General features: G+C 38.4%; 1 protein-coding gene across 2 annotated transcripts; it reads left to right on the top strand.

The window, feature by feature from the left end:
- Positions 1 to 449: 449 nt before the first annotated feature.
- On the top strand, positions 450 to 24,675 carry LOC117932353 (tubulin-folding cofactor D). Of its 2 annotated transcripts, XM_034853575.1 has the most exons (17): positions 456 to 770; positions 2,593 to 3,140; positions 4,935 to 5,037; positions 6,062 to 6,238; positions 6,657 to 6,842; positions 7,986 to 8,102; positions 8,302 to 8,406; positions 15,139 to 15,309; positions 15,412 to 15,627; positions 17,846 to 18,044; positions 19,507 to 19,712; positions 19,815 to 20,039; positions 20,144 to 20,710; positions 20,824 to 21,090; positions 22,952 to 22,996; positions 23,881 to 24,066; positions 24,188 to 24,675. In XM_034853575.1, exons 1-17 carry the CDS (start codon positions 570 to 572, stop codon positions 24,476 to 24,478), a joined length of 3,810 nt encoding a protein of 1,269 aa, XP_034709466.1. In that variant the 5' UTR covers positions 456 to 569; the 3' UTR covers positions 24,479 to 24,675. The 2 variants fall into 2 exon arrangements, with proteins under 2 accessions (XP_034709467.1, XP_034709466.1); XM_034853576.1 differs by lacking the exons at positions 22,952 to 22,996; positions 23,881 to 24,066; positions 24,188 to 24,675 and having other exon boundaries at positions 450 to 770; positions 20,144 to 20,709; positions 20,824 to 21,004.
- Positions 24,676 to 27,944: the final 3,269 nt, after the last annotated feature.

The following is a 27,944-nucleotide window of genomic DNA, read 5'->3' as shown; positions in this document are numbered from 1 at the left end:
ATTTCTATAATGTAAGTTTAAATCATTTTATTTTTATAAATATAAAACAAAAATGATAAGAATTTATGTTACATTTTTATAAATTTAAGTATGAAAAACAGTTCCTTAAAATTCACTTTCAAAAATTGACTCAAGTTTATTTGAAAAAATCATTCTGACACATCTTATTACAAGTACAATTGTGAAATGCTCAAACAAAGTTAGTCCAAAAAAAATATTTGTCTTCCGACAATTACAACAATAGAATTTAATAAATTATGGACCCAAAAATAAATGTATAATATAATTTATGTGAAAAATAAAAATTTATATGAATAAAAAATACATATAAAAAATCAAATATTTGGATAAGTTATTTTTTTTTGTTTTTTTCTAAAACTAATACACAATTCTTAGGGTGATCAGTCATTTGGAAACTGTTTTTGAAAATTATCAAAATACTTCTACAACATCACGGTGTTTCGTAAAACATTGAAATACTTTTGAAATCAAAACACTTTTGATCCCATCGCACCCATCCAGTAAGCTATACACAGAGCAGCGCAGGCCGAGGACTTTCTCTCTCTAAAATGGCAAATAGAGAAGTAGAAGAAGAAGGCCTGAACAAGGAGGCAGTGGAGGAGGAAGAAGATGACGAGCATGGTTCCAAAGAGAGGGTTCTTCAGAAATACTTCCTTATGGAGTGGGAACTGGTTAAGTCTCTCCTAAACGACATCGTTTCCCATGGCCGCGTCTCCGATCCCTCTTCGGTCTACAAGATCCGCTCCATTGTAAGTTCATTCACTTCATTCCCCATGTTTTTGATTCTTTTATCTCTTATCAACTGGTGATGGATCTACATCGTCGTATGTTCAGAGTTTACGTGTTCTGTAAACTGGTGATGACACTGTGGCATTGCTTTTTCTGGGGAAAATGAATCAAAAAAGTTCCCAAGATTATCGGGACCGAGAGTGATGGGGAAATTCAAAGGTTGCACTAATAGTTTTGTTTTGGAGGAAGACCTATAGGGTATTTAAGTTTAATTCTGAAAATGAAGCTCATGAACTATGTATAAAATGGCTTAATTAATGGCCTGACTGGTGCCGAATTGCCAATGCTTCTGCCAAGACCCCAAGAAATACAATATATCACCTGGCAGAAGAGCGCAAATGACAAGTGATTATGTGAGAGAGAGGATAGGAGAATATGGAGATACAGAGAAAAGCATTGCTGCAAGCAATGAGAGGGATTTTTGAGGTCCATCTACTAAAAGCTGCAGCAATACATAAGCTAGGATGTCAAAACATACTATAAATGAGGGAAACTACAACAAGATTGCACACCCTTTTTGACAAGCTAGAATATCAAGGATTGCGTCTCAATTTTAGCTATATATATATAATAAGAGAGTTCAAACATTACAACTATGTTGGTTCATGGAAAATTTGAGGAAAAATGTGGAGGAGAAAATAGAAGACAAAAAAATAAAAAATAGATTTAAAGTTAATAAATTATTTTGATATGCTCATTCAAACTCATTTCACTTTTTTTTTCATCTTCTACATAAAGATTAAATAATTTGAAAATACATAAGTTTTAATTGATTTTAATTATCTTTGATTTTCTTTTGGATTTTCTAAGATAAACCAAACATAAGAAAATAATTTACTAACCCATGAAAACCCACAAATAGACAACAAAATATTCACATGCCTTCACAATGTAATTAACAACCAGGATATGCCATGAAAACAATCCCCAATAAGGTAAGAGGATATAAAGGAGACAGTTGTATAGAAAAGGTCTTTCGTACAATCCACTGTGTAGCGTGTAGAGAAAGACTGAAAGACCATTCTTGTCTGAGTGGATAATCCTACAAAATATAAGAGTCTACACTTCTAAGATACATGTGCATGTTCAAGAATGTGCATCATGTAGCCCAACTCAACATAAAGATGTGAAGTGGTGAATTTTTTATCACCTAAAACCAAAGTATGTAGATGAAGTGGGAGAAAACTGAGTGCAAATTATCTTGGTAGGATGGGTTTTCATGGGTCATCCACAAGGTGGTTTCTTTGTTGGAAAGTGGCAAATGAGAGTTTTGTTACCTGCAAGTTGCTTTTGAATGATCTGGTGATACCTATAGTGATATTTTCAGTTTAATCCATTATGCCTCCTTCCAGCTCTGTTTACAGCTTTTGACTAAAAAGAGGCAAACCTTTGAAATGTTACACTGAATTTCTTTCTTGATGATTGGAGCGTCAGACACTTTTAAGTAACATGCATGTTTGCTTGTCTTGGCACCGATTTGGAAACCTGCAAGCAGCATATCCTCTCTGTGATCTCTTGACAACTAAAACTTGTCCGATCACGTAGGTAAATACATATTGGTTGCTTAATCCAGTACAAAAAATAAGGTAATTTAGACACATTGACTGGCTATGTATGCATGTCCTGTATCTTTGTTACGACCAGTCCTCCTTTTGTCTTGCAACTTATGTCATATGTGTGAATACTTCAATTTTCTATGTCATGTTGTGTAATGAACTTCTGATTGTGATGACTGCCTTTTTGACTTGCATATTTGATAATTACTCTTTTTTTGTTCTGCAGATGGACAAGTATCAGGAACAGGGTCAACTATTAGAGCCTTATCTGGAGAGCATAGTTTCTCCTTTGATGTTCATTATCCGTTCTAAAACAAAGGAACTAGGTGTATCCTCTGATGAAATTCTTGAAGTTATCAAACCTGTTTGCATCATCATTTATTCTCTGGTTACAGTTTGTGGGTACAAGGCTGTTATTAAATTTTTCCCACATCAGGTTTCTGATTTAGAACTGGCAGTATCTCTGTTGGAGAAATGCCATAACACAAATGCAGTGACATCACTTCGGCACGAAAGTACAGGAGAGATGGAGGCGAAATGTGTGATACTTTTGTGGCTTTCTATACTCATCTTGGTTCCTTTTGATATCTCCTCTGTTGATACTAGCATTGCAAACTCTAAAACTCTTGATGAACTTGAGCCTGCTCCCCTTGTACTGAGGATATTAGCATTCTCTAAGGATTACCTTTCAAATGCTGGCCCCATGCGCACTATAGCTGGACTGCTGCTCTCTAGGCTTCTAACTCGACCAGATATGCCAAAGGCCTTTACCAGGTTCTCTCATCATGCATCTAGGACATTACACTTGGTTGCTTGTTATATGACATCAGGTTTCTCTCATAATGCACCTAGAAATTTACACTTAGTTTTAGTGGTGCCACTTAAGTGGACTATGAGGGTATAAGTACTTGTCCAGTTTCCAATATCTCGGTATAAACAAACCAAAAATTGGACTTAAAACTCACAAAATTCAAAGCTGGCCTTGCGTAGCTGTCCAAACTGGACACAAGTGGATCGGGTCAGGTTGTTCAGCAAGTTGAAAAAACTTTTCTAGTATGTCAGATAGTTTAATGATTGGTCTGAGATTTAAGCATGGTTCAGTTGTCATTCTAGCATCGCCTGTAACAATTGACCGAAAGCAACTTTGTCTATTTCTTTACCATCTATCAAAAAAAAGAAAAAAAAAGAAAAAAAAAACCTTCTCTATTTCTTTGCCTTGTTTAATATTTGACAATTTCTTTTTACATTTTATGCATCTGTAACAATGTAGATTGTACATGATAATTAATGTAAACTGTGTGAAATGGTATAACTACTTTGATAAATAAATAAATAAAAATATAGTATGTGCATAGGGACATAATAACCAAGATGCATAACCCTGCTCATCCACATATCCAAAAATTCCCACATACTGGTGCCCAGTTAATAAACAGCACACTTGAAGAAGCATGACCATGGACTTGATGCTCAACCAGTTACCCTCAAACTGAACATTTGAGTTGGTATCTATGCACATGATGAAAGATGAAAGTGCAGCATGACCAAACCTAGACTCTTTCCATCCTGAGCTATGCATGAAGTGACCTTCAATTGTAGCTATTGAAAATGTGTGTAAACCGTAAAAGAGTCACCATAAATCTTGACACACCTAAGAGATATGAATCATCTAATGGATAAGTCACATTGCCCTAGACATGTTCTAATATGAAGTAAACTCCAATGGTAAAAAAAAAAAAATAACACTACATGCTGCATCATAACCATTGGACTGGTGATCCATGATCCAGCTTCTAGAATGGCTCAATTTCTGGTTTGGGTCTGGTGACTCTTGCTTAAGGCCATTGGGTTATGGAGCTAATAAATCCTTCATTGTTCGTGTTCCTTGCTCACCTTTATATCTTTTGTTTGTTAAATTATATATGCATCAGATTTTCAATTAATTCATAGATCTGACTCAAATTACTTGAGTCAGGAATATGAATCTCACTTGGTACTCTAGCATGTCAAATATTATACGTTTGACTAAAGAGCAGAAACCATTCATTAGGAACTTGATCTACCCATATTCTCTATGGATTTCCTCTTCTATAATTGTTTCTTTTGCATCTCTAGGAGAAATACAATAATTTTTGTTTTGTTAATGAGATGAGCATCATACATGATCTGTCTGTGTGTTTCCTTCTGAATGAAGCAGTATAACACCTTTAGAATACCAAATTATGCTTCTTAGCAAAGAGTTATGGATTGAGGTCTCATTGATGCACAAACATGTAAGAAAAAGTAGCTGTGTCACATGCAAACTATTGTTCTTATTTCCTCCCCTGTGGGGTGGGGGGTGAGTATGGGGACATTTTGTCAGATGCAAATTTTGGTTTCATGAGACTTTGTTTTTTGTTTTTAATTATTATTCCAAGATGTAGTGTATACTTTACTATATAGAATATGTACTACCAATCTCTACATGGTTAGGTTCACATTATACCATAAATCTTTTTCAGCTATCCTGCTGAATATTCTCTTTTGCTGCTTAAACTTAACTAGAATGTTTTATTGTTTCCACTTCAGTTTTGTTGAATGGACACATGAAGTTCTGTCTTCTAACACAGATGATGTCATGGATCTCTTCCGATTACTTGGCGTTGTGGAAGCACTGGCTGCTATTTTCAAGGTTTGCTTTTGGTTCTGCATAGTCTATACTGTTAGGAAGTACTACCATCATGGATGGCCATTTTGGTGAGCTTCTTTAATTTATTTGGTCCTTCTGTTGGGTAGGTAGTTGTTGAATGAAGGGAATTGCTCATTCTTGAGGAGAAATTTAAAGATAGTTGGTCTTGCCAAGCATGTTGCACCAAGGGGTGTGTGCTGTGGAAGTGACTTTGAGATTTTATTTATTTTATGCGTTGATCAATAGTTACTCCCTATCCTGTCCCTGTCCTATCCAACATAGAGGATGGTGGCCAGACTAAGTAATGTACAACCTAAGGAGTAAAGGACTTCAGTTGCTAAGGTCTCTCATCATTGTATCCCAAACCAACAGACCGGCAGTTTGCTTTCTTTTCCTTTCCCTTGTTTTTCTGTGGCTCAAAGTTTTGTATTGGATGAAAGAATAAAATAGTCTATAAAGGGAAGGAGTTGAAAACAGAGACCAAGAACCTGCATTACAGACTAGTTGGCTTTTTTGTGTTCTTGCAGTTCTAGATGAGTTTGTACTATAGTTTCTCATAGTTATTGGACCTCTTGGTATGGTTTTCTGTGTGTTGCCTCTTTTTATTGCATTGTATACATATCACACATCACTATCAATTAAAAATGATTTTATTAAACTTTGTATTTTATTTTATTTTTAAATAGGATTTTAATATCTTGAATTAGTAGAAAGGGTTTTGTAAATTAACTCATGAAGCTCCGATCACAAGTGATAATTGGATGACTCAAGTGTTTATTTTCTTGTGGTGTGTCCTGTGATATTAGACCCAACAAAACTTATAGGGAAAATTTATCTAGACAGCAATTAGACCAGCCATGTTTTATGGAGCCCAATATTGGGCCATTATTATAATGGTTCCCAAATTATGTGTAGCATACACAAGACTGATGGCATAAATCTTGTGAACTCATTATCTTCATTATTAATTTATTATTGCCTTCATTATCTTCATTATTAGATATCTTTACTATGCTTTGTTATGCAGGCTGGTAGTCGAAAAGTGTTACATGATGTGATTCCTATTGTTTGGAATGACATCTCAATACTGATGAAGTCTAGTACTGCAGCTCGGAGTCCTTTACTCCGCAAGTATCTAGTGAAGTTGACTCAGAGGATTGGGCTTACTTGCCTCCCTTACCGTTCACCTTCCTGGCGCTATGTGGTTAGTAATGCTGAACCTGAAATTCCAAAAAATTTATGATTCTAGCATTTACTTTTCCATGATACCAGCATTTAAAACATTTTGCGTTAAATACTTTAATTATTTTTAATAAGTAAGCAATGATAATGCATATGTTAATGAAAAGAGCTATACACCAAGGTACACAAGTTCCATACAAAGGGAAAACAAAAGGTATAGTCTAACACAGGGAAAATACAAAAAAATATTCTCCTTTCCTCATCTAGACCCCACCCAATCTACAAAATCGATTAAAAGCATTGTTCTTTCTACTACAAAATCGATTACAAGCATTGTTCTTTCTACTACAAAATCGATTAAAAGCATAGTTCTCATAGGGTACCAACTAAAACACTATCTGGTAGGATTCCTTTAACTTTTCCACAATCCTTCCATGCAGGGTAAAACCAGCTCACTTGGGGAAAATATTTCTGTGAATGCGTCTGGAAAATGCAATCATGGTGCGGATATGGATTCCCCAAGTCAAGGAGAAAATTCAAGCTTCCTGCAAGATGAAGAAGATATGGATGTTCCAGATATTGTAGAAGAGATTATTGAGATGCTACTTACAGGGTTGAAAGATACGGTATGTAAAAAGGGTGTGATTCTGTTATGAACTTGATATTTTCTTGTGTAAAACTGTAGTTTCTATGGTGAAAACTTTGGATTGATGCTAGGATGAATTCTTGACTTTCTGGGTTTGAAATTGATGAGTATTTGGTGAGATCTCATAAGCATTTCCTGTAATGGTACCTCATGAGCTTCTTCAGAAGGTATCTACTTGGAGATATTGTCAATCCTGGATTTCTATTTGACCTTTAGAGTGTGTGACTATATATTTCCTCAATCTTGTGTGACTTAGTTAAGAATTTTGCATGTTGTGCATATTCGCAAAAGCAAATCCCACTTATCTGTTATGCAACAAAAATGAAGATGTGAATCGAGGTTATGTGATCTTCATATAAGTGAAGCATAAGGGTGGACTTGTATGTGAGAACTATTTATAAATGAAGGAGAATTATGGAGAGATTTAGATTGATGAAAAAAAATGCACATGTGAATGGTTCATCCCACATTGAGAAAGTTATGGGGCTAAAATGCTGAAATTTGATGTTTTTATGTCATGAAAATTTGTGGTGCTTCCTGTATCACCATACCTATCGAGCAGTCCCATTATGTAGATAGAGCCTCAAGAAAATTTTGAAGTTTCTATAGATTTTGGAACTAAGAAACAAGGTTTCAGTATAATGAGAACTGATGAAAAAGATCCTTTAATCTTAGTATAGTAGGAAATTCTATTATGTTAACAGGGACTGAAAGATGCATACATGCTCTATATACTTGGAAATAAGAACCCACACACTTGTATAATGGGAAATGATAAAACCAAGATTTAGTCTTAGTTCACTGGTGGGATCCTATTCTTTTTGGGTTAATGAAAGCAGTGCATTCCTCAAAATAAGTTGGGTCTTGAGGCATAGAGTTTAGATCATGTTCACCTCCCTCTTGAGGTGTGAGTCCTAGAACCTAAGTTATGATGCATTTCCAATTAGTGATATTGCTTGAGGCATAAATTTTAAATGCCCTCTAAAAATATAGATGGATGTTTCACATGAATCTGGATCAGTAGGCAGGCATGACTTAGGTCAAATATACTTCATCCCAGTTTCAGTCTCTTCATTTATTAATTTCATATGTCCACGTGATGTTGTTATCGATGTTAATGCAGGATACAGTAGTGCGTTGGTCTGCTGCAAAAGGTATTGGTCGCATAACTTCACGTCTGACATCTGCCCTTTCAGATGAGGTTTTGTCATCTGTATTGGAACTGTTTTCACCAGGCGAGGTATGCTGGTCAGTTGCCTCCTTTTGTCTGTTCCAAAATTTTGTAACCAAAATGACCAGCAATCATGTTACAAAAGCTTAGAAGTTACATATACCTGGGAATACCATTGCCATGCCCATGACTCTTCATTTCTTCCATTATTTATCTTTGTCCAATTTTGAGAAATTAAATGTTATACTGATACGTCATATGTTTGTAGGGAGATGGTTCATGGCATGGGGGCTGCTTAGCTTTGGCTGAACTGGCACGTAGGGGATTGCTCTTACCAATCAGCTTTCCCAAAGTTGTACCGGTTGTTGTGAAGGTTGTGTAACTAATAATGCATAATGTTTATGGAATGGCAATTCCTTAAGATAATTAGTCTCTTTTGAAGTTCTTATCTAATCATTAAAATCTGTATTCTTTGTATTTATAAGTTAATTTTGCTTCTTTGCCTTATCTGACTCGCATTTTTTATTAAAATTCTGCTTGCAAGTTTTCCATTTCCATTTTCCTTATCTGTCTCCGCTAGTTCATGTATGTGGCAATATGCCCTTTGCGAATTTGTTTACTTTGAGTTCTGTCTCCACTACATGTGCAACATGGCTTTTGGTTTGACTCAAATTTAGTCTGTTTCATTTCTGTACTTCAAGTAGATTCGCATAGCTGTCCACTTGGTTAATTTGTCTCAATCTAAAAAATTTCAAAAGACACATTCAACTAGGAGCTATTTTGCAATAGTTGTCCCTATTGTAGTGCTATTGCTCTCCTATAATATTGGAATGTACTGTCAAGAGTCATATTGCAAAACACTAGGCAATTTGTCGCTAGGGCATTTGATCGTAATCTTTATTTTTTATTTTTGATAAATGAGCAATCATATATCTTAGAAAAGGCTAAAAAGCCACATGTATACAGGGAGTATACTTACCAGCCCCAAACAAAGCTGGAAAAACAAGAAAAAAGGTAGAAAAACCTCACCCCCCCTCAAGTGGTCCCAAGCCACTCCAAAAAGCCTAACAGAGTGCGAGTTTCCTCACCAATGTACACCCTAGCCCAACTCCACAAATTACATACAAAAGAATTCTTAAATTTCTGAATATCTAAGGACCCTCCCCTAAATACTATCCTATTCCTCTCTTTCCAAACCGTCCAAAATATGCACAACGGAATGGAATTCCATATCTTTTTTCTTTTTTTCCCCACAAAAGAACCCCTCCAACTACGTAACACCTCTATAACTGACTCTGGGAATACCCATTGAACTCCAAAAATGGCAAGGGATATCTCCCAAATAGCTTTAACCACTATACAATGTAAGAGAATATGATTTGCATTTTCCTCTTCGCATCCGCATAAGTAGCACCGATTAGGGAACTGCCATCCCCTTCTTTGAAGCTTGTCCAAGGTGAGGATCTTCCCCCATGATGCCTCCCAAGCAAAGAAGGACACCTTTGTTGAAACTTTATCCAACCAAATGCGTCTATTTGGAAAAGCACCGGCTGAGGGGCCACTCAAACTTTTGTAGGCCCCTTTGGCCCCAAACACACCGTTGCCTTCTTTCTTCCAACTCACAGAGTCCTCTTCAGGAGCTATCCTGAAGTCCTTCAGAAGATACAACAAGCCACCTATCTGCTCCATCTCCCAATCATTGAGATCTCTAGCCAATCTGAGATTCCAACCTCCTTGGCCCATACTCGAATCCCACACTTCACAAACTTTGGCATTCTTCTGACCCGCCAAGGTAAATAACTGAGGATAGGTTTGAGAGAACGCCTCATTGCCACACCACTTATCCGTCCAAAACAAAACTCTATTCCCTTTCCCCACCTTAAAAGCCATGCTCTCCCAACACCAATCCGCCTCCTTCATAATCTCCTTCCATAACCCCACCCCATAAGGCCCACTAACTTCCTTAGTCCTCCACCCACATCCCTCTTGACCATATTTCACCCCTATCACCGTTTTCCAAAGATTATCCTTTTCATAGGCATATCTCCAAACCCATTTGCCCAAAAGTGCTTTGTTCCATACATCTATCTTTCGGATGCCTAAACCCCCTTCCTCCTTAGGGCTACATACCACCTTCCAATTAATCAAGTGAGCTTTCCCCTCTAATCTTCCTCCCCCCCACAAAAAATCTCTTTGGATTTTTTCAATCCTTCTTGCCACAGCCTTAGGAATGCGAATAAGGGAAAGGAGGTAGATGGGTATGTTGGTCAAAGTGCTCTTAATGAGAGTAATTCTTCCCCCCTTCGAGATATATTGCCTTTTCCACTGGGCAAGTCTTCTTCTCATTCTCTCCTCCACCCCATCCCAGGAAAGGGAATTTTTATGACGGGCTCCAAGGGGCAGCCCTAGGTACACAGTGGGTAAAGCCCCCAAACTGCAGCCTAGCTCAGCCGCCAGCTCCTCCGCCTCATCCACTTCCCCCACCGGAAATAGAGCACTCTTAGCCAGGTTAATTCTAAGGCCCGAGGCAGCCTCAAACCAAGCCAAAATCCAACTCAGATTGGTCAATTGCTCTCTCTCAGCTTTGCAGAAAATGAAAGTGTCGTCAGCAAAGAGGAGATGACTAACAGTCAGCTCATCCCCCCCTCTCCCCCGCATCCTACAGCCTGAAATAAAACCCCCCTCACCCGCCCGTCTAATCAAGTTACTGAGCACTTCCATACCCAAGACGAAAAGGTATGGAGAGAGGGGGTCTCCTTGCCTTAACCCCTTTGAATTTGAAAAGAACCCAGCTAGAACCCCGTTGATTAAAATAGAGAATTTGGCCGTAGAGATACACCACCACATCCATTCCATCCACCGAGCCCCAAACCCCATCTTCTGAAGAACCTTCATAAGAAATTTCCAATTGATGCTATCATAGGCTTTTTCTATGTCCAACTTGCATAAGAATCCTTTCTCTTTTCTCTTATACCAATAGTCAATCACCTCATTAGCTACTAGAGAAGCATCCAAAATCTGTCTCCCTCTCACAAAAGCATTTTGGTCGACTGAAACCACCTTATCCAGCACTTTTTTTAGCCTATTAGCTAGGACTTTGGCTAGAAGTTTATACAGGCCCCCAAGCAAGCTGATTGGCCTAAAATCCCCCAAGTCTTCAGCTCCTCCTTTCTTAGGGATAAGGACCAAAAAGGTAGTATTGAGAGATTTGGCGAATGACCCATGCTCAAAGAATTCCTTAAACATTTCCACCACCTCTTCCTTCACAAAATCCCAACAATCTTGCCAGAAGGCCACTGTAAAGCCATCCGGGCCTGGAGCTTTGTCTCCCCTCATCTCCATCAAAGCAAATTTGATTTCCTCCTCAGTGAAAGGCACCTCCAAGTCATCAGCTTCCCGGGGATTCAGCTGATTAAACTGCAGCCCCTCAATATCCGCTCTCCACCCCGGCTCTTCTGAGAGTAATTTCTGGAATGCATTCACTATCCCATCCCTCACCTCTTGGTCCTCAACCAGCAGCTCCCCATTGATTACAATCCTGTCCAGCGAATTATTCCTACGGTGGGCATTGGCCATACGATGAAAAAACCCGGTGTTCCTATCCCCTTCCTTGAGCCATAACTCCCTAGACTTCTGCCTCCAATGAACTTCTTCCATTAGCACCCATTTATAGAAGGCATCCTTGGCTTCTTTTTTCTGCTCCGTTTCAGCTATAGTCAGGCTTCTCTCACTTTCCACTCCATCCCAGTATTCCAGCTGTTGAAGGGCAGAGTTTTTATTAACTTCCAGCCTTCCAAACACCTCCTTATTCCAAATTTTAATATTATGCTTCAGAACCTTCATCTTATAGGCCAATCTGAAACTAGCCCTTCCTCTTACCTCAATCCCTTGCCACCACCCCCGGAGAAGACCCTTAAAGTTGTCCACTTTCAGCCACATATTCTCGAATCTAAACGGAGTGGGGCCCCTCCTTATCCCCCCACCCATCAGCAATATAGGAAAATGATCGGATGTGGGTCTTTGCAATCTGCATTGGGTTACCCCACTGAACATGTCTAGCCACTGTTGAGTCACCAAAAACCTGTCTAGCCTCGCCCAGGATTGGTTATTCCTTCCCCCACTCCACGTAGCATTACCCCCTTGCATTGGCAGATCAGTGAGTTCTAAATCCTCTACAGTTTGGGCAAAACTTCTCATAGCTCCAGATAACCTACCCAGACTACTCCTTTCTTGCTGCGACAAGATGACGTTGAAGTCTCCCCCTAAGCACCATGGATCTTCCCATAAGCCTCTAATCGCCCCTAGTTCTTCCCACAAACACACTCTGTCTTCTCTGGAGAAAGGTCCATACACCCCAGTAAAAATCCAGGTCATCCCATTTTCCACATTCCTAATTCTACAGGAAACAGAAAATTTTCCCACCTCCGTCTCCATCACCTCCAGAGACCTTCTGTCCCAACACACCAGAATCCCTCCCGCAGTGCCCAATGCGTCTAGAGCCACCCAATTAGACCACCTACCCGAACCCAGACTTCTCACTAATCCCTCCGACAAAGCCTGAATTTTGGTCTCCTGGAGACAAAAAAGATCCACCCTCTGCCTTCTGATCATTGCCTTAATAACCCTTCTTTTGGCGCTGTCATTGGCCCCCCGAACATTCCAACTTAAGATTCGTAGCTTCATTTAAACTCCGTAATTTGGCACCCCCTTATTTGTCCACCATCAGTTTGCTTCTTCCCCCTTCATAGTTAATGGAACACTCCAATCTTTTTAATTCTCTCTCAAATTTGGATTTCTCCAGACTGTTCTTACTGTGAACTCTTTCCCTTCTCTTCCGAATTTTGATCAGAAACTCCATAATGTCCTTCTCCAACCCTTCTGTCGAGAAACCCAAGAACTTACTAAACCTGGCGAAGTCACTCTTTTCCCAATTAAGCTCCCCCCCTGCCTTATTTACTCGAGGCACTATCTGGTCAGAGCCCAAATCCTTTCCATTATCCTCATTTCTGCTTTTGTTGATCTCCACCAAATCCCAGCATTCAACAGTCTCTGACGAAGGGGGTTCCAATCCCATGATCATTTGAAGAGGATAGTCGTCCTCGCCCCTCTTCTTTTCAGACCCAGAAAGGTCGCAATACTCCCCCACGGGAGTTCGACCAAAACAAAGAGAAGGAGGAGAAGGGGGCACCGTGACCAAGGAATCGGGCTGTACATACCTCGTCGCTTCCTCAATAAGCGCGTTATCAGTCTTCGATCGCCCTATGAGGAGGAGTTCTGCCTCTCTCTGCCTGTGCAGCCCATCCTTCTCTCCAAATAAAGAGAATTCAGAGAATGGGCTTCCCGGGCTTCCTCCGCACCTCTGGGCTTCAACAGGCTGGTCGCTTGGCTCCCTCACTGGGCTCTGAACATCCTCCATGTGCTTCCGGGCCTTAGTCCAACTCTCCCTTAGTCCAACAGCCACCTCAGCGGAAGAGGATGAGCTACTGCCCACAACCCCACTGGGTTTCACCATAAAGCCCATCGCAAGAGGCCCATTTTGGTTAAGCCCCACTCCTTGGGCCTTAGTTGCAGCTCCCCAGGCCCACAAGCCCCCTCTATGGGTCGCCTTGACCCAACGGTCAGCTGTCGCATCCCATCCTCAGTCTGACGCTGCGTCTCGAGTATCGAGCCCCCTTTAGCCTCCCTCACGCGCTTGCCCTCGCGTGATTTGGCCTCACCCTCAACCTCTCTATCTTTTTCGAGTTGCCTTTCTTCCTCGCCGGACAACACCACTCGCAGCGTCGGCCTCGTCTCCCACCACAGAGTGATGGAATAGCATGAATTTTCAACCCAGATTTCCACCATGTTAGGATTTTTCCCCTCTTTTCTCCTTACCCGAATTCTAGCCCACTGTAGTTCTTCCTTCCTTTCCGTCTTGACATCTATCTCTAACAGACCCCCGCATCCTTCTCCGATCTTGCTTAGAATGTCCCGATTCCATAACGAGATGGGAAGACCCACTATCCTTACCCAGGCCTCCCTTTCTTTCTCTTCCTCCATCAAGCATCCCGTCCTCTGGCTCCATTTTTCCAAGCGCAAGACAAGGTCGTCGACTACTACTTCCCCAACAACTAGGGCTTTCTCGGCTTCTTTTGTCAACTCAAACTCCAAAAGTGCCTTACCATCTTCCAATTTGGCTAAGCCTAAATTGCCCTTAAGCCCCCACCATTTTGACATTTGGGTCCCCCATTTTCTTAAATCTTCCCCCGCACCTTGTGTTCGCTTCCAGCAACCTACAAGGCAATGGTCCAGCTTCTCCAGATTTGCATTTACATCGTTGTTATCCACTTTCACCCTCACCACCCTTCTCCGGTGCTGCATTTTTGCTTGACCACCTCCGCGAAGGATTTTCCCACCAAGGGTATCCAAGGTTTGTCCCTGTTCTCCTGTCTCATTTGCCCGTCTGGACTGGATTCTATCTCTCGCAGCGCCTCCACCAAAAGGATCCAGCCCCCTTTTGCTCCTCTACCTCTGGGAACGATGCATTTGATTTTTTAGTTCATAATCCATGAATGGATGAAAATTGTCAATGGTTCCATTTTCAAACCAAGATTCAAAAAGATAAGCTGTTCAGTTTTCCTTGGGTTTTTCCAAGCTAGCCAGTTTTGGATAAGCTATAAAGGCTGAATTCTTAACTCTTGGAAGTTCTGAAAAAGGCTTCTTCATCAGGGGCTAGGGAAGGGGATTTCTCAGTTGTGATCTCTTGGGCATTCCATGGATAGAAGTTGTTGAGGTACAATGAATGGATGCAGTGGATTTTTGGTTTTCTTTCTTTCTTTTTTTTTTTTGAAGGATGTGATGACCTTCATTTGGAAGCCAAGATTGACTAATCAGAAGGGTGGTAGCTTGATCTGGAGGTGTCCCTCCTTGAGTTTGTTAGGGGTTTATTTTCACTGTGGGTTTTTTGGGATTGGCTTTTCATGTTGTGGCTTTGTAGTTAGTTATTACTTTGATATGGGACTTGGTCTGTTTGTTTATTTCACTCCCTCTTGAGGGAGCTTTCATCCTTCTCTATATGAGATGCTGCTACTACAACATACTGATCACAAATAGTTCTTCTTAACAGGCACTACATTATGATATTCGAAGAGGTCCACATAGTGTTGGATCCCATGTGCGTGATGCTGCTGCCTATGTTTGTTGGGCATTTGGCCGTGCGTATTATCACACAGACATGAAAGAAATACTAGGACAGCTTGCTCCACATCTTTTAACAGTGGCCTGCTATGACCGTGAGGTGTATTAAATTTTGTTTGTTTTGTTCCATACACCTCCTCTTTGAGATATTGTCATGATTATGTTGTACCTCCATGCGAAGCTTTTGACATGTAATTCTCAGGTTAACTGTAGAAGAGCAGCTGCAGCTGCCTTCCAAGAGAATGTTGGAAGACAAGGGAACTACCCACATGGAATTGACATAGTGAATGCCGCTGACTATTTTTCACTTTCCTCGCGAGTGAAATCTTATCTACATGTTGCTGTAGGCATTGCTCAGTATGAAGGGTATCTGTATCCATTTGTGGAGGAACTGCTGTATAACAAGATCTGCCACTGGGTATGCTCCAATGCCAAAATTGTTTTTCTTCTTCGAAGTTTCATTCTCTGAGAATGGACACTCATGTTTATTTGATCAACTTGTGATTCCCCTGCCCCCTCTTTATCTTTCTATCTGCATTGTTGGGCAAAACTTTGACTTTTTCACTCCATCTTGATTTCTTTCCCCCTTCTTGTGATAAGAAGACAAATGGGCTTCTTTCTGGAATGAAAAAGTCAGGTTTTGCCCAAAAATGTGGATTATAAAATACCACATCTTACATCTATTTCCTCTAATGCCAGCCCTTACTCATTTTGTGTTATGCATGATGTATTGAGTCTACTTATGATCTCAGCCCACAATATGATTGGTTGTATGAGTAAGTTGTCTAGAAGTTGTAAAATATTTTTTCAAGCAATTTTGTGCAAGGAATACTGTAAAACCAGATTTCTTTTCCTGTCCATACTATTCCTCTATTGAGTCCTCCTCATAGCTTCATTTTTTGTTGCTCATGCGTTTTGCTACTGTAAGTTGATGTGTTAGAGGGCATATATATTGTGAGTCCAAATCCTACAAGCTTAAACTTGTAGGAAAATTGTCTGTTCAAAAAGTTCTTAGAGCCTTGTTTGGTGGAGGTCATGTGTTCGAGCCTCCCCACTGTATGTGTTTATTTCCCAATTTACTAAACCCATGTGTAAGCTCCCAAAAAAAGAAGCAATTCTAGAGGGCATTATATGCATTGTCAACCCAAATTTTACAAACTTAAACTTATAGAAAAATTGGTAGTTCAAAAGGATGTTCCTGCAACAGGTGCATGTAATGTACCAGATTGGATACTTATTCAAAATAAAAGGATTATTGATTTAACTTTTGTTCTAAGAAAAATACAAAAGACATGAAGAAGTACTTCTCATCATAGGCAAGATTTACAAAAGGAGGAAGGCAATAGAGAGTAGGAAAGAAAACAAATACAGAGGTTAATCCAAAAGAAAACACTGTAAAAAGTTATCAATCCCCTACTAGCATGTCCACTTTTGAATTACCCAGCTTGAAACTTGAAACTCCAAGAACAGTAGAATAAATAAGGAAGCAACCAAAGTTTCCCTAATCAAATGAGTGTGTTTTTTAAGACCTAATCTTGAGCAGAATTTTCCTTGCAATCTGTCTAAAGATTAATTAACTAAAATGGGCTACTTAAAAACATTTAGATGGGTGAGCCAACTGCTCAGTCTTGGACTGCTTTTTGACCTGCTATTTGGAGAAAGCAAAAGTAGTGTCAATGACCTTGTTTTTTTATTCCCAATCCATTTGTTTGTGCTTACTGCTGATACTAACCATGAACTTCCAAGCCTGTTCCCATGTTGAGGTGCCAATATCTTTTGGCCCATTGATGCCGTCGCTGAAACACCATAGTTCGAAAGATTGGATAATTCAAATATTAAAATCATATGCATCAGGACTGCACAACACTGAGATACAGAAGAGAAAGGGAACAGGAGTATCTGCTTGATAATCATGAGCTTCTAGCTTTGTTCCGATGTTAACTTACCAATATTTCTTTTTGATCTATTGGTGCCATCAATTGAACATCAAAGTTCAAAATATTACCATTTTTGGAATTTAACGATGATCTGCATCACAGGGCTAAAAAACTTGAGATTGAAATTGCTCATAATATTATGTACTTTTTGAATTTGTCTCCAATTGAATTGTACTCAAAATGTGAATTGAGTGTTGACATATGCCTTTTGCTGTGATATTCCCTTGTGTGCACAGCTAATTTCAACCAGTGGGTAACATGTGGCTAAATCACCTTCAGGACTTGTTTAAATACTATGCTAGTTTACCACATAATTATCAATAAGTTAGCTGTTGAAAATCGTGATGATATCCCCTCCTCCCCACTCACGTCCTCTCTTCCCTTCTTTCTCCTGCCTTCTTCTCTCTTCCTTCTCTCAGCTTCAAGTCATTTCTTACATATTGTTTCTACAACTTTATTTTGGTCTAGCAGTATTTTTTTTATGGTTTTGGCTAGCTTTTAACAGATTACTATTTGTCCTCTAACTCATTTATATCACTATACATTATTTCCTATGTCTACTGCTCCTTGTAAAGATCTTAGGAGGGTTTTCTTTTGTTAAAGGAGTGGTTTTTTGTGCAAATTGTCATTTTTGTTGTTGATGGTCGTTCTATTGTTCTCTTGCAACTTTATGAGCACAACTTCTATTGGATGCTTTAGGACAAAGGCTTGAGAGAACTTGCTGCAGAGGCCCTTTCTGCTCTTGTAAAGTATGATCCAGAATATTTTGCAAATTTTGTTGTGGAAAAATTAATTCCATGTACCCTCTCATCTGATTTATGCATGCGTCATGGGGCAACCTTAGCAGCTGGAGAACTTGTATTGGCTCTACATCAATGTGGTTTTGCTCTTTCAACTGGTTGGTACTCTTACATGCTCTATCAATCTAGCGGTTATTTAATCTGAAATGCAATTAAAAATTTGAGAGATTAACAGGTTGTTGTTTCAATTTCCTTCTAAATTGTTACACATGTATACCTTATATTTTACAGTCCAGATTCACTGCTTAGCTCCTTTAGGATAGACAACTGGAACAAAATATTAAAACTTGATCAAATTTCTGCTTACAGACAGGATGTTGGAGGACCACAATAAAAACCAGTTTAAAATTTAGAATCGCAAGGAAACATTTAGACATAAAATAAGAATATGTGCAGATGCAAACATTAGCCTTATGAATGATGAACTAGCTTGGATGGCTGAGCAGTGGCTGGAATAAAAGAATAAAGTGGAAACACTGATAAAGATATAAGAAAACAAGACTTATACGTTGAAAGGATAAAGATGAAAATTTGGGGATAAAAAGATTTTAGGGGTTCAAGTGGACGAGGGGGACTATACAAGCATGATTCCTTGATTTGTTAGGATGGCAACCCTGCAATGGTGTTTCAAGGGAGGCAAGTTCTTCATAGCTTAGCTACAAAAATAGTACTAAATACCAGACACCTGTTTAGCTTATGATGTATTAAGAGTGACTATTTAGGCATTCCTAGTCAGTCCTTAGTCATTGACTGGGAGCCCCATGAGTGTCAGATGGCAGCAAATTAAACTATTTTCTACAATGCACAATAACTATTTGGGAAATTTTTTGGTTCCTTTATTTGCTATGGTATTGAATTATTATTTGATAGGCAATGATAAAAGTTTATAAACAAGTGCTGAGAAAATAGCAGATCGAAGTACACAGGAAGTATATAACAAGTGTCAAAAATAGCAAAAACAGAAACAAGGAACAACCAAAACGGGATTAAAAAAACAATTCCCTCCTTTAGCGACAACCCAACCAATTAATGGAAGCAATTAGAGACATTGTGCCTTCACTGATTTACAATGAGAAATCAAGGAAGAGCCTTCTAATGATTTTTGTTTTCTTTTTTTAAAAAACCTGAGCACATTTAAAACAACTTTAACAATTTTTTTTCAAGAAATATGTGTAGCATTAATTTTTCTTAGTAATTGCCTCAATCACTCAGACTGTACATGTGTATTGTCACCATGTGATGGATGCCAACATATATTTCATTCTGTTTGAAAGTTATCGTATAATGTAGTGTTACAATAACAACTATGGTTTACCTAGAATAATATGGATTGGAGCCAACATCCAAGTTGCTCAGAAAAACTAATTGTATTGTCCTTAACAATCAAGGAAAACCAGGTAAAATTTCATATGGTAGTTTTATCTGTTTCTTTCAGTAGTCGAAACAGTTTTGCCACCTCCTGTGTCTCTGCTTCTAACTCAAAAGTAATTGGTTGATAAATTGCTTTCAAGCTTCTAATTTGCAAACTAACTCATGATCCTGAGCATATATTTCTTCCAGATAAGCAGAAAAGGTTTGTTGGTATAGTTACTGCTATTGAGAAAGCACGCCTTTATCGTGGGAAGGGTGGAGAGATAATGCGCGCTGCTGTTTCCCGGTTTATAGAATGTATATCTTTAGCTTGTTTATTTGTACCAGAGAAGACAAAACGAACTCTGCTTGATACTCTCAACGAGAATTTGAGGCATCCTAATTCCCAGATACAGGTGTCTCTTTTTTAGCTCAATGATTGTTTGCTCATTAGGTTTTATTTCTCTTTGTAATATATTGAATTTCTAATAGACATATTTTTTCCATGAACTGTACAGAATGCTGCTGTTCAAGCCCTAAAATATTTTGTCCCAGCATACCTTGTCAAAGGGGATAATGAGAATCTTAATAACATGACATCAAAATACCTGGAACAGTTGACTGATCCTAATGCGGCTGCAAGAAGAGGATCTGCATTGGCCATTGGTGTTTTGCCTTATGAGATTTTGGCTAAAAGATGGAGAGTTATACTACTGAAGCTTTGTAACTCTTGTGCTATAGAGGTGCACTTGATGAAGTGTTTTTGTAGTAATACTGGTGAAATTTCCTATGTTTCAGGAACTTAATATATGTTTGAGTCTCATAAGTGGATACTTTCTATTTCCAGGATAAACCTGAAGATAGGGATGCTGAAGCACGGGTAAATGCTGTCAAAGGACTCATATCTGTTTGTGAAACATTAACTCAGGTCAGAGAACATCCTGATATCCATTCTGGGGAGGATGACTTGTCTTTGTTTCTTCTGATCAAGAATGAAGTGATGATGAGTTTATTCAAAGCTCTCGATGACTATTCTGTGGATAATAGAGGTGATGTGGGTTCTTGGGTTCGTGAGGCTGCTATGGATGGTCTTGAGAAATGTACATATATCCTTTGTAAGAGAGACTCCATGGGGTTCCAGGGAAAGTCACAAGAAAATGATTCTGTTTCGAAGATGCCTAATAGTAACATTGTTGAGAATAACCAGTCCCACTTACTTGTTGATGCAAATCTTGCTACCAGTTTAGTTGGAGGCATTGTTAAGCAAGCTGTAGAGAAGATGGATAAATTAAGGGAAGCAGCTGCAAAAGTTCTCCAGAGGATTTTGCACAATAAAATGTTTTTTATCCCATTCATACCTTACAGGGAAAAGCTAGAGGAAATTGTTCCTAACGAAGTAGATTTAAAGTGGGGGTAAGTATATCTTAATTCTTCTTCAGATTGCTTGGTTAATTTAACTTTTTTAACAAAGAATGTAATACCTGGATTCGGGGCATGACAAAGAGGCCTTTATGTTTTTTATTGCAGGTACCCACTTTTTCGTACCCACGATTCATACAGTTACTTCAATTTAGTTGTTATAGTAGATCTGTGCTATCTGGCTTAGTTATTTCTATTGGTGGGTTGCAAGATTCCTTGAGGAAGGCTTCAATAACTGCATTGTTGGAGTATCTTCAATCCCCTGAGACTGAACATACTGAAGGAAGCTCAAGAGAGTATAAGCTATGTACTGACATTCTTTGGGTTCTCCAACAGTACAAGAGATGTGACAGAGTCATTGTACCCACTTTGAAGGTAACTTCACTTAGAAGCTCCTATAGCCATGAACCCTTCTTTTTCCTTGGGCCCATTTAAGTCAAGTCATTCTGCAACTTACTCCTGAGACACTGTGTCACACTATCAGGAATTTTTGGTCATTCTGCTACAAAGAATTTAGTAATTCTCTTGCTTTACTTTTTCATTTATTGGATGATTAAAAGATTACTTGGGTATTGTGATGTGGTGTGCCGTGATTGGCAACTGCAGAATTCATGGAGAACTGGCTGTTGATATGCTTTCTTTCCTGTAAATGCCATTTAATCCCAATCATATGGGTGGTTTTGGAACCTGCTATTGCTTTTTGTTCAATGATGAGATTTTATTTAGATGTCATTTATAACTTAGGAATTGTTAATTTATTGGACCATGAATATCAGAAATCTTCCATGTTTACATGATTGGTTTTATGCTGATGCTAGTGTAACCACAAAATGGAGAGAAAAAAAAGGAAGTAGTAAAAAGTTTGGGATTCTTGTTTTTCTCCTGAAACTCTGAATGTCCTCTTCTCAATTTTAAAATGCCACAACCATGTGAAAAATGTTCTTCCCCTGCTATTGCTGTCTTTGTTCCACATACACTGTGTCAAAAAAAGAAAAAAAAAAAAAAGAAAGAAAGAAAAAAAAGGAAAGTGGTCAAAATCACTTTTTAATTCTATAGATATTTTCCGTGCCTGTGTATAGGGAGATCCATTTGCTCATGTACTATGTATATAGTGTTATGGTACAGGCAGATTCAACTGATAATTTTCCAGATGGACCACTTTGGGCCAGTGTTTCATCTGATGAGCCTTTTGTAAAGTATGAAAGGTTACAGGCTGTTACAATTTTGCCATTTTTGTTTGGATATTCATTAATCACTCTGGATCTCTGTTCAATTTCTACTCTGGCTGATGGTTTTGAATCTATTACCCGTCAGCACAAAGGAACTTCTGTTACAAATCATAATGATTTAAACAAAACCTTTAGAATATGTTACTGCTCATCTCTAGATATCCATATTCTAGCCATGGTTGGGTCAATGCGTTGTTCTCCTTACCCATTGGGGCATAGGTTACTTCCATATTTCACCTAATGCAGAAGGCACTTTTTAATCACTACTATGCAGTTTCCTGTACAGGGTTGCCATTCTCCGCTATTTAGATTTCTTAATGAAAATTGAAAATTGAAACTGATGAAAGAAAAAGGTGATTGATGAGAAATTAAACAAGTGGAATGCTATATCTTGTGGTCCTAGACTCTGCAATGGTTCATCCCTTGACAAAAAAAAAAGATATATCTTCAGCTTTTAGATTCTCTCTGTTTTCATATTTATTGCATCTTTTGCATTTCAATAGCCTATGCTGAATGAAAATCCAGTCAATATTCTGAACCAGCTTTTGTTCTTTTAATTTGGTATTGCATCAATCCCACTTTTTTTTTTTTTGTTTCTTTCTTTTCTCTTTTTAGAAGGGACTCATTCTTTTTTAATCACACTTCTCTGTACTGTTATATTAAGAGGATCGTCATGGTTATCTATTAGATTACTCCACAGAAATATCTTATTCCTTGAAGCTTTATAATGAAATTACCTGAATTTGATTATTTGGTTGCTGCATTCCCTTTTAAAACCATGAGATAAATTTGTTTGCATGTGTCTAGATAATTTAAATATAAATCACATCGCCCCCTTCCTTGCCTATACTTTTCTGTTGCATATTGTGCATTTATATGGGTTTCCATGATTCCTTTTGCATGTTTACACCTCTACTTCCACTCTTCTATAGATACTTTTTTCTCAGATTTAGGCCCTATCTTCTTTCAGATGAATTATTTTTAATGAAATTACCTCTGTATTTCAGACCATTGAGATTCTTTTCAGCAAAAAGATATTATTGAACATGGAGGTTAGTTGACACTCTCCTTTTATTGCTATGCTAATTCACAGACAATAGAATGTTTCAATTTTTTTCCCATTCAATTTTTTGTTCCTTGCTATCAATTTGAAGATTTCTGTTTGATTCTATTGGTACATCATTGTTAACTGTATGAAAGCATACTTATTGTAGAGGCATTTCTTAAAATATTAAAATTTAATTTTTTGTAATAGGATCTATCATTTCATCCAACCAGAAGAGTTTCTCCAATTCTATGCATTTTTCTAGAATACACAGACAATCCTGACCTTTCAAGCCATTAAATTGAAATCTGACTTACTGATGCAAAAGAATTACTAATTTAATCAAAGTAGTTTTTTGATCACTTGCATTATTTTTTCTTTTCTTGATTTATATCAGCTCAGTTTTTTTGCTAACATATAGACTGGTTCATAAATTCATGTTTCCCTAGAAGATTGAATTCAGAAGTCTCAATTTCTTGAGATGTGAAGGCATGCCAGATAATTGGTGTCCCTTGTCAGGCAATGTTAGTGGAAAATTTATCATTTAATTCAAGAGAACTTTATATTTGGTTTGACTTCCCATGTTGGTTGAATGCATTCCCTGGACTTGGTTAGTTTATTTTCTGTTCTACTTCAATCCATACCAAGACCAAACAATAGAAACAAGGTGAAAATGACAGGACAGTTAGATGCTCCAGGACAACAATGAACCCTTCATGCAATTCTGGAATTGTTAATAAAATTTTCTATCCGACTAAATTCTTGTAATCAGAAAGATTAAGCTAATATTGGTTTTTGCATGATCCTGATTCCTTTATGGAATTTTATGTCAGTAGTTTTAATTCTTTGGTGTCAACACATTTTTAAGATTTTGACTATCTCAATTTCCAGGGCGATACTCCAATCTTCTGTGCTGGTGTTTTGGATTCTCTGGCAGTGGAATTGAAGGCGACAAAGGATTTCTCCAAGTTATATGCTGGCATTGCAATACTTGGGTATATTGCTTCCGTTCCAGAATCCGTCAACACCCGAGCCTTTTCTCATCTTCTCACTTTCCTGGGCCATAGATATCCCAAGGTATGTGGTGCACACAAAATATTATTACTTTTACTGAATTTTAAACCCTAAAAATTTTGCCTCTCAATTATATAATAAACTGTCCCTTGCTGATGGATTGGTTTTTTGCTATCTCCCTTAGATCCGGAAGGCTTCTGCTGAACAAGTTTACCTTGTCCTCCTGCAAAATGGAGAGCTTGTGACAGAGGATAAGATGGAGAAAGCACTTGAAATTATTTCCGAAACTTGCTGGGAAGGTGATATAGAAGAAGCAAAACAGCGACGATTAGAGTTGCATGATATGGCTGGTCTAGAAACAGGGCTACTTCCCAAAATTGGGAATGGAGCATCAAACAGGGATGGTGAGAAGAGGCCAACAGCCAGTGATGAGAATGCATCATACTCTTCCTTAGTTGGGTCAACTGGGTTCTGATTGACTTTAATTAAACCATCCTTCATGTTTGTTGTACATTTTCGTCACTTCTCTTCACCTTAGACATCTACCTCTCTAGCTTTTCCTGGATGTCGCACAATTTGCGTGACATAAGTCTTGTTTGGATAGACTTATTGGAAGCGCAAGGCATTTTTTTTTTTTTGAGTTATACAAAATATTTTTATGTGCCCGTTTTAGCTTCTGCTGTTCAATAAAAGTCGGTGAATGTTTCGAAGGGAAAGTTATACCACTTGAAAAAAGTCGCTACCGAGGTATTTTCGAAGCCACAACACCGAGTTGACTTTAGATACCGTCACCCCAAGGCCCTAACATGTCTTGAGCCATGTGAACAAGATGCCACCATACATGCCCATATGTACGTTCTAACAATTAGGGTGCTACTAGTGGGTGTGACAAAACGAGTATTTTTACCCTTCACATGTGATTTTTTATTTTAAAGACAAAAATAAAATAAGGTTAATGCTGAGAGGAAGAAAATTGAGCGCATTTGACATCACCCAAACAAATTTCAAATCCCCCTTCAATTTGAAGTATTCATCAACTGTAAGGAGTCTAATGGCGGGATGAAATGAGTAGCTTTAAGCGGTACCCTGGCAGACACCGTAGTGCTGGCATGATGCGTTCTGGGCCTTCTGGCCGCAGTCTTAGGACTGTAAAGAGCCTACTGGAATTTCAGTACAAGCTTCGAGAGTTCTCTCGTCTCCTGAATTGACTACTGTTAAAGGCTCTTTCAAGAGTTTCTTGGGTCGACCTTGGAAGCGATATTCTAGAACTGTTTTCCTAGAGACAGACTTGGATTGTTTGATTGATCCACGAGGATGGACAGAGTGGAGTGGAAACTATGGGCTGTCGACATTATACTATGGGGAGTATAATAATCAGGTGATGGAGCATCGACAAAGGAAAGAGTGAAGTGGCCTGGTTTTCATGTGCTAAATGGTGCTGAAGATGCTATGCCTTTCACAGTGAGTAGATTCATACAAGGAGAGAAATGGATTCCTGTTAGTGGTGTTCCCTTCTCTCCTGGAATTTAAGAGAGGTCTGACTATAATTAAGTCTGTAATTAACTAGTAATTAAGATAGTATTGTGAAACAGTAATGCATCCATATGTATATATATATTCTGTACATAGCATTGTAGACTCAAGAATGAAAGAACAAATAACCGTCAAAAAATTATTTGACGTTCAACGTATAACAAATGAAGCCATGCCAAGAAGTACTGCATATACGCCTATATTTGCTGCATTAGATGATTAAGTTATATTCAAGAGATCTAACTCTGATATTAATTGTAGGGTTAAGGCTAATTAAGAGTTTAAGACCCTGTGCATGACCTTATCTCCTTAACTTGAATGTGGTCTTCCAATTAATGATTTTTAACTTTATATCATGCTTAATTAAAACTTAAAGATCATTGCTATAAATCATTACATTTTTTTTTTTTTTATCTCCTTTGGCTAACAAAATAGATACTATGGAACTTTCCAATCAATAATATGATGACAATTTTAAAAGAAGTAAAATAAAAATATTAAAAAAAAGAATTTTTTTTTTCCAAACAATAAAAATTTGAAATAAGATAAGTTCACATGAATTAAAAACAAAAACATTTAGAGAAATATTAATTTAATAAAAAATAATACCATGCAAGCATTATTCTCCTTCCTTATATACCTATTAACATACGGGTAAAAAAAATTGGTACAGAGCATTATAGACACAAGAATGAAAGAACAAACAACCGTCAAAAAATTGTTTGAAGTTCAACCTACAACAAATGAAGCTATGCCAAGAGGTACTGCATATATGCCGGTATTTGCTGCATAGAAATGCTTTGATCAATGTCGGGCATCGTATTCTGAGATAACCCCATCTGCGGCATGGAGTTTGTGGGAGTGGTGTTAAACATCATCGTATTCTCGGATACTGACATCCCTTGCATGGTAGGAACAGTGCCTATATTCTGATATGAAGTTGAAGATACCGACATCCCTTGCATGGTAGGAGCAGTCCCCATATTCTGATATGAAGTTGAAGGATCGGTGTTATTCTGGAACATCCCATGAGCTGGATCACTCTGGTACAGGAGGTCGCTGCTGGATGCCCTTCCACCTCCAAGTTGTGGGTATTCGTTGTTCTCCATGTTCATCATTATCCAATTCAAATCAAATTCAACCCCTCCATTACTTAGATCAGCAAAATCCAAATCATAGAAGATCGTTTCAGTGCCTTGCATGGTAGGAACAGTCCCCATCTTTTGATATGAAGTTGAAGGATGAGTGTTATCCTCCAACATCCCATGAGCTGGATCACTTTGGTACAGGAGCTCACTGCTGGATTTCTTTCCACCTCCAAGTTTTGGACATTCGTTATTCTCCAAATTCATCATCGTCCAGGTCAAATCAGATTCAACCCCTCCATCACTTAGTTCAGGAAAATCCAAATCATACAAGACCATTTCAGAGCCTTGAAAGGCTGAGTCATCCATGGCCACATGGATATCAATTGGCTCAGCTGTAGGCAAACCCGTCATATGATCAGGGCAGTTCACAAGAGTCTCACTCATCAAACCCGCTTCTCCCCTCTTCAAATCAATCAGACTCTCCACACTCTCAAGTTTCTTGTCCAACTTATTAACAATTTCCATCAGCTTTTCATAGGAAAGCCCATCCAATTCCAATCCAGTCTCGGAAGTCTGCCCTTTGGTTTCGCCATTTTTTTCCTGCAACTTCTGGAGCTCAAATTCGGCCCTCGTCTTTCTGCTTTCAAGAACCCCAGATAAATCCACCGTCCTCTTTCCATGCTCTTTCTTCCTCTCATTAATGTACTTGTTAATTATCCGTTCAACTTCGTAGTGATTTTCAGGCCAAACACAAGGTTGAGAAGAATAGGTGCCGTTGCCATTAGGACAACATATGATCATACATGCTTCAACACCACATAGAGTTGAGAGCTCATGAACTTTTTTCCTCAGACCCTTTTGTCTATTTTGGAAAGTTCTGTGCCGGATTTTTTCATTAGCGATCAACTCCAATTTCAACTTGCCGCCAACCATCATTCTGAAAGAGAAAAGAAGCAGAGGAAGAAGAAGAAGGAGGAGGAATAATCAAAATTCATTCTTTGGGTTTGAATATGTGGAGCAACGGAAGAAAAAGGAGAGAGATCAAGAAGAAGAAAAAGGAAAAAAGGAGAGAGATCAAGAAAATACCTGAGCGCGAGATGATCTCAATGTAGTCGGAAAGAGGCGTATTGCTGGTATTTATATAGATTGAATTTAGAACCGTTTTATAACGGTCATAAAATCAAATATTTAGAAAATCCGAAAAGATTATATTTTATTCCAAAAACCCATTTTCAAAATATACATAGAAAATAAAATGTTTTCCGTGTAGTTGACATTTACTGATTGAAAATTGAAGTCAGTTTTATTAAAGAAACTGTC

This window comes from Vitis riparia, chromosome 15, assembly GCF_004353265.1.
Source record: "Vitis riparia cultivar Riparia Gloire de Montpellier isolate 1030 chromosome 15, EGFV_Vit.rip_1.0, whole genome shotgun sequence".
In the NCBI taxonomy this organism is placed as follows: domain Eukaryota; kingdom Viridiplantae; phylum Streptophyta; class Magnoliopsida; order Vitales; family Vitaceae; genus Vitis; species Vitis riparia.
The sequence above is the reverse complement of the archived record's forward strand: the minus strand, read 5'-3'. Positions and strand labels throughout refer to the sequence as shown.